At 35.2% G+C, this 7,645-nt stretch overlaps 1 protein-coding gene across 1 annotated transcript; it reads right to left on the reverse strand.

Annotated features, from left to right (window-relative positions):
• Positions 1 to 3,634: 3,634 nt before the first annotated feature.
• Positions 3,635 to 5,987, reverse strand: LOC105638634 (polygalacturonase). Its single transcript, XM_089721777.1, is given in 5 exon segments — positions 3,635 to 3,953; positions 3,956 to 4,148; positions 4,231 to 4,459; positions 5,016 to 5,305; positions 5,513 to 5,987. Coding segments are annotated over 5 exon segments (1,179 nt in total). The 5' UTR covers positions 5,957 to 5,987; the 3' UTR covers positions 3,635 to 3,930.
• Positions 5,988 to 7,645: the final 1,658 nt, after the last annotated feature.

Consider the following 7,645-nt stretch of genomic DNA (forward strand, 5'->3'; position numbering starts at 1 on the left):
TCCACAACGAGTCACAAAAATCGAGTCATTCTCAAAAGTTCATTTGAAAGCGTCACTCTTTGAGTCATTCCTCGAAGAAAAAAAAGAGAAGAGAGAGAGGAAAATGTCAATTCAATCCCCGGGGTTTCCAAAACAACCCTAAAAAAAAATGTCAAACACAATCGTTGAGAGGTAATTCTTTAGTACCTCATCCCCACTCGGACCATCGTTTCTTCGATCCTTTTAGACGAGCGATGTCATCCACATTGTCCGTTTCCTCGAGTCATATAAGTGGCTTTGTTCTCTTTGATTCCTCAATCGGTTGGACAAGTACAACACCAATGTTTTGAAGTATTCCATGGTCAGCACCATTCTGGGGGCAAAAAGTGATAAGAACCTTCACCATTCTCCCATCACAGAAGTAATCACAGAATTTTTAGTCTTTCATTAAGAAGAAATTCTATTTCAGCTAATAAGGGCATCAATTCTCTCAAGCAGGGGGCAAAATCCTCCAGGTCGGATTCAGGGGCAAGTGTTATAAAAAAAAAAAAAAAAAAAAAAAAAAAAACATACACAACCTAGGGTGAAACCCTAACCAATAACCAACCATTTTTCATCCAAAACCAAGTCATTTGATCATTTCGACTTTAGGTGGACCCTTGGTTCTCAAAAAAAAAAAAATAAATAAATAAATAAAACAAAATCTCTTCTCAAACCCTCATTAAGAGGCAAAATCTCTTTTCAAGCCCTCATTAAGAGGCAAAACATCTTTTCAAGCCCTCATTAAGAGGCAAAATCTCTTTTCAAGCCCTCATTAAGAGGCAAAACATCTTTTCAAGTCCTCTAAGAGGCAAAACATCTTTTCATGCCCTCATTAAGAGGCAAAATCTCTTCTCAAGCCCTCATTAAGAGGCAAAATCTCTTTTCAAGCCCTCGTCAAAAGGGGAAAACATCTTTTTCAAGTCCTCTAAGAGGCAAAATTTCTTTTTAAGTCCTCAAAGAGGCAAAAACATCTTTAAGTTGCAAACATAAATCCATGCATTTGATCATTTCATTTCAAAAAAAAAAAAAAAAAAAAAAAAAGAAGAAAATAAACCAACGGCGGGGTTTCCTCCTCTGCCCATCCTCAAAATTTGCTCCTTCAGACAGCCATTGGCTCTCATAAATCATTTTTATGATAGCCAGTGGGGGGCAACTGTGAATACTCAAATTTTGACTTTGCTACAGTAGCTTTGACTTTGCTCAAAAGCCTGTTTTTCTGGACTACGGACAGTCCGACCGGACCGAAGGCCGTTTTGGAAAATCACCGAAAACATGCCAATATGGTACTTAAAATGTCCGTAATGTCGCAACGATCACGGAACAGGTCTCGGAATATTTTTCGGAGACCCGAAACTCCCGAAAACTCCTCCGGAGTGAAAAAGCCCAAGTAACCGCGGCCGAGCACGGTGGCTCCGGCCACCGTGGCACCTGCCACCGGCACCGGCGGCACCTACCGCCGGCCACGGCGGCACATGCCGCCGGACAGCTGGCGGCACCAGCCGCCGGACATCCGGCGGCACCTGCCGTCAGACCGCCGGCGGCCCCTGCCGCCGGACCGCCGGCGGCCCCTGCCGCCCTGGACCCGTTTTTGGCCTATAAATAGGCCATTTTCAACTCATTTTTGGCGACCTTTGTCTGTGTTGACGGACGATCTTCCTCCCTCCCACACTCCTTGCGACTTCTTTACCGCGTTTTGCATTTTAATTTAATTTTTATTGCATTTTTATTGTGATACTTGGACACTAAAATTAAACAAAATAAAATTAATTAATATTTCCTAAACGAGGAGCTTAATCTGGAGCTAAGAAGCGGCCGTCGATTAAATCAGGTATACAAACGAAACTCTGCTCATTTAATTTTAGCACTTCATGCATATTTCTCTTCTACTCTTAATAATTCTACAACTGCATAAATGCATTCACGTCATCATTTAGACAAATAAACTGTCTTAATTAAACACGATTAAGCTTAAATGTCCGGTTAATTAATAAACGTGGCGTTAAAGCTTAAATCCGACAATATTGGCTAAAATGCCTAGTCAATCAATAACTACGGTGTAATTGCCTTTATTTCGAACACTTCGCCTAAAGGTCCAATTAATCAATAATTGTGGCTAAAAGCCTTAATCAATCGCGTTTTGGCAACAAATTGCCTACAGTTTAATCAATCACATTTTGGCAACAAATTGCCTACGGTTTAATCAATTTTGGTAAACAAATTGCCTATAAATTAGATTAACCACTGTCTAGCGACAAATCGCTTAAATCGAACTTTTTGGCAAAATGCCTTAAATTAATCAATCTTTTGGCCAAAAGCCTTAAAATCAATCAATTCTGGCGACAATTGCCCAATCAACACTTTTGGCAAACAGGTTGCCTAAATCGACATATTTCGGCCAAAGGCCCTAAAATCAACCATTTTGGCGACAATCGCCTAAATTACACATTTTAGCAAACGAATTGCTTAAATCAACACTTTTTGGCCAAAGGCCTTAAAATCAATCATTTTGGCGACAATCGCCCAATCAACACTTTTGGCAAACAGATTGCCTAAATCAACACATTTTGGCTAAAAGCCTTAAAATCAATCATTTTGGCGACAATCGCCCAATCACATCATTTTGGCAAATAGATTGCCTAAATCAACACATTTTGGCTAAAAGCCTTAAAATCAATCATTTCGGCAATAATAAGCCCGAACATCAATTTTGGCAATAATAAGCCCAAATATCAATTTTGGCGACAAATCGCCCGACAACCGTTTTTGGCACAAATGCCTTAAAACCAACACATTTGGCGACGAACGCCTAATCGAATCAATCGGTCCTTTGGCAAAATGCCTAAACGAACATGTACAAAGCATACACACACTCATGCATTAAGCATACACCTTCAAAGCCCTTCAAAGAAGGCCTATCGAACTACGTTGACTTTGATCTTCTATTCAAACGGAAGTACGTAGGCACGTTAGGGATTTAACCCCGAGCGGCAAGTCGAAATCACTTAAACATTTCATTAATCCATCATTCACCTTGCAAAGCGCTCATTCATCGATTAGTTTATCAGCATGACATAGTCTCGGGATCCACCTCGGGTTCGCAGACTGTGCCTTAAACATTGGGATAATTAATCTAGTAACTAGGTTAATTAAAATTGGAGTCACTCAGGGTTTTTTCCTAGTTTACCCTTAAATAATTAAACAAGGTGGCGACTCACACACATCATGTGCATTTCTCCCTTAGTCACATGCATTCACATGCCTATGATATTTGGGGGAGGGGTTCACATTCATTTGTTCCAAACGGGCTCTTTAAGGTAAAATCATCCTAATTGTAGAATTATGAATACTTTAAGAAATTATTAAGTATTAAAATTGTGTTTAGACGCTATAAAATGAGGAAAATAGATTTTTGACATAAGAAAATTGCGTAAATTAAGTTACTTATCTTATTGTGTAGTTGATATTGATACATAAAGTCAATAAATTTAAACTAATAGCATTCATAATACTTTCTACAAGTTACGATTATCATGGATGAAGTCACCAAATGTGAATCGATATACCTTAAAAGCACTTTAAAATCAGACTTTAGTTCCTAAATACAATATTCAAATAAGGATTTAACATAAACTTTTATTGCAATAATATAATACAACTTTTACCCATGTTGGTTTGGTTAAAGTCTCAACATGTAAGACTTGGACCAACCTTTTTAACTAGTTTTTGGAAAGTGAGTGAGGTCCAATCCATTTTATTGACATAGTATCAAAAATCTATCCTACTTCAATGTTCGACCACCTCACTGCAAATACATTTGTCTACAAACTTTACGTTATAGATGTTCATAACTGGGCGTGAGGTGCTGAACAATTTTATAAATATGTTACTACGTGCTCGTTATTCTAACAATTACAAACAACTTTTAGGCTCATCAAACCAGAAGCAATTCCAGCAGCATGAGCACATAATGCTCGACTTTGTTGATTCTTGCAACTCAGCTTCACATCTTGTAATTTAATTCCTTGACATGGATATTTTTTACTGCAATCAAATTTCATTGCTATATCAGTTGCTGATGATCCACGTATGTCTTGGTAGGTGACATCACTAATTCTTACTCCAGAATTCTGTCCAATTCAAAAATTTAATCAGAAAAATAGAAATTATGATTAAAAGGTGAAAGAGCTTGTATTAATTTAGAGAGCTTACATGACCAGGACAACCTTGGTAACCAGGGCAGTAATTCTGGTCAATTATAATGGGATTTTGGACATTGTTCATGACAATGTTTTGGAAATGAATGTTCCTTGCAAAACCATTGCTTTCTCTCCCCCAAGTCTTGATTCTCACTCCATTCTGGGTACCAACAATTGTACTAGATCTAACCGTCACGTTCTGCACTCCATTTTCTTCAAGATCCCTCCCTAAACTTCCTATGCTGAATCGATACATATGTTAAAATTATTAAATTTACTAATTGGAGGTCATAAAGGGTTATTTTTAGGAGAGTTCAGTGTTTCAAAAATTATTATTTATGGTTTAATGAAAAATTATAATTCGACTCTTTAGTCGAATCATATAGTATTATTTATTCTGCCTATATTTTGATGATTTTGTTTATCGCATTTTGTTGTTTGGGCAATTATGCAGAAAGAAGTGAAAATGAAGAAATTTGATAAAAGGAAGAAATTTGAAAGTAATTATATTAGACTTGTAGAAAGATCACGGAGTTCAGTGGTGGCCATGAATAGCTATTAAATGGAGCGAACTATCACTTATGGCAAATGTATTAGGCTCTATTAATCTAATCAGATATTTCAAATTGAAACTATGTTTCTTTATTCTTTGTATATATGATTTATTATCAGACTTCATATACAAAATTATAAAAATATATTTGATGTGTATTCCATATATGAAATTTTCAGTTTGATTTCTTTAAAAAAAAAAAAAAAAAACAATATATTTGTAAGTGCTAAAATAATTATGTTTACCTGATTCCATGGCCAGGTCCACATATAACATTTTCAACCCACAAATTAGAAGTGGCAGGACCAATTGATACACAGTCATCCCCAGTTCCAATTTTAGTTTTGAAAATGTTGACATGGGTTGATCCTCCAACGTGAATTCCATCTGTGTTAGGGCTATTGCCGGGAGCTATAATTTTCACTCCTTTCACATTGACATTTTGGCATTCATTGATCACAATGTGGAACATTTGGCTATTTAGTGATACCAATCTTCTTATTCCAATGTTGTTTGAATTTGTAAATTCAAGTGACTGCACTTCCAAATCAATCATAAAATGTCAGAATATACAAACAGAAATTGAAATGGTGTGTGTTGCTAAAACTGGATGTCTGAAATGTTATGACTTATATATTTATATATGTTTACCATTTCGCAGTGAGAATTTCAGAATATAAAGCTTCAAAATTACATGAATAGCTATTCTTCAAAGTCTAAATTAATCAGATGAACAGCTTACCGTTGCACCAGTAGGACAGTTCTTGCCTGAGGTTTTACAAGACCACAATCCGGCGCCTTGTCCATCAAGAACCCCACCAACGATTCTAACACCAGTAACTTGTTGAAATATTATCCAAGTCCCTGAATTACCAATCACTTCATAATCTGAAGGAGCCAAAAGTGTACCATCTATGCGAAACAAAGTAGCATTGTTCTTGCAAGGACCCGTGAATGCTACTGCCTTGCTTATGGCAAATCTCCCTTTAGGAACATAAATTTCGGTTGGTCCTGCAGAGGCACATGCTTCTTTCCAAGCCGCAAGAAAGGCGTTGCTCGAATCTGTCTTGCCGTCTGGTTTTGCACCGTAATTTACTACATTGTAGTGTGCGCCCCTTGCCGTGGCTAACCAGGAATTGTACGAGGCAAAGGAAAGAAAAACAAGAGCATGAATAAAATTTGCCATTTTTATATATTTTTGGTTGATATATAGCAAGAGAAAAGAGAAAGAGACAGAGACGGAGGTATGTTTGCGGTGTTGTGGATGTGAGAATCCTTTATATTATATAATATTCATAAGATTGTGAAAAAAGAAGAAACACTTACCTCTACCTAGTATATGGGCCCACCCTATATATTAAATTAATCAAAAATAAGTTAAAAGAGTGTACTTCCAAACATTCGCAAAGATGTAATAAAAAGAAAAAAGAAATGAGGTTGAGGTCTAGTCATATTCGGGGTTGTTCCGCTGAGAAAAGGTGTTGTGTAATCTCGTAAGATGCGGACATGAGGTTAAGGTCTGTCCTGAAGCTGAGGATTAATTTCATCATCCATGTTTGCTTGCTGTTCTGGTCTGTTTTCACGTACTCTTCTAGCAGCGTTGTTCCTACGACAAGTCTTTTCGACTTCTGGATCAAAGATTAAGGGCTCAGTTCTACTTGATCTTCTTTGCATAAACACCTGAAATAATCTTCTGGAAAAATTAAATAAAATAAAGAAAAACAAATGTCTAAATTAATAATAGGATAATTCGTATTGATATTTGTAACTTCATTCCCCAGCAACAGCGCCAAAAACTTGATAGTGTTTTTCGCAAGTGTACGAAGTTAAATTAAGGATTCTTTAAAAAGTATTTAGACCTTATCCTTTACTTTCTAAATGTACAGTCAGATATACTTTTGTTTCAATAAAAATCTTTAATTTTATTAATTTGGTCTATAAATTGAACATACACTCGGTTTAAGTAAGTTTTTCCGTTATGGAATTTTTTGTTTGTCAGTGGCAAAATATATGATTTTAAGGTTTGATGTATAAAATACAATGGATTTATAATTTTTGACGTCATCCATGCTTTGACCACTGTTTTAATTCGCAATCTTATAATTTTTTTAAATTACTTTAATATTATTGAATAAAAAAGTTTGTTAGTCACAATTTAGGTTGTATTTTGAACAGATTTTTTTTTTCACATGGTATGATTTGTGGATTTGAGGATGTATATAGAGAGCCTTTTGACTCTCAATTAATAAAATAAAATGAAATATTATTTTCCGATAAAAAAAATGTTTGTCAATCACAGTAGATTATATATAAATTACTATTGTCTTACCTCTAAATAAACAAAATCATGTTGAGAATAGTCTTTGTTATATTACAATCTAAACACATTTTTTGTTGCAATGAAAATAATCCCACAAATAATTTAATAATAATTATTGTATGGTTGTAAATTTAGGAACTAAGCATGTTTTATTTGGATAGCAGATGCCTTGTGGGGGTAGCAACCATAAGCAGAACGTGTTTCTAGAAAAAGAGAAAAATGTAAGAGTACTAGAACGTGAAAAGGTGGAGAGTAAAGCGGAGAAGAAATGGGCTAAGCATACAAGAGCCGCACATTGGTATTAACATGTTTTTTAATAGTATTAACATGTTTTTTAATTAAATTGAACAAGTTTATAATCTTAGCTATTAAGTTTCACAAAAGAAATTTTAATTATCACTTTGTTCATTTTTATTATTTTACTAACTTTTTCAAACCTTTATACTCGTTAATTTTTAATTGTTGTAAATGAAGTAAATGAAAGTATTTTCATTTTTACATGTAATTTTATATTAATTTTTATAATATTAGAAACAATTTATATTATTAAAAATT

The sequence above is a fragment of the Jatropha curcas genome, chromosome 5 (genome assembly GCF_041381405.1).
Source record: "Jatropha curcas cultivar XTBG-Jc1 chromosome 5, XTBG_Jcur_1.0, whole genome shotgun sequence".
NCBI classification, from domain to species: Eukaryota; Viridiplantae; Streptophyta; class Magnoliopsida; order Malpighiales; family Euphorbiaceae; genus Jatropha; species Jatropha curcas.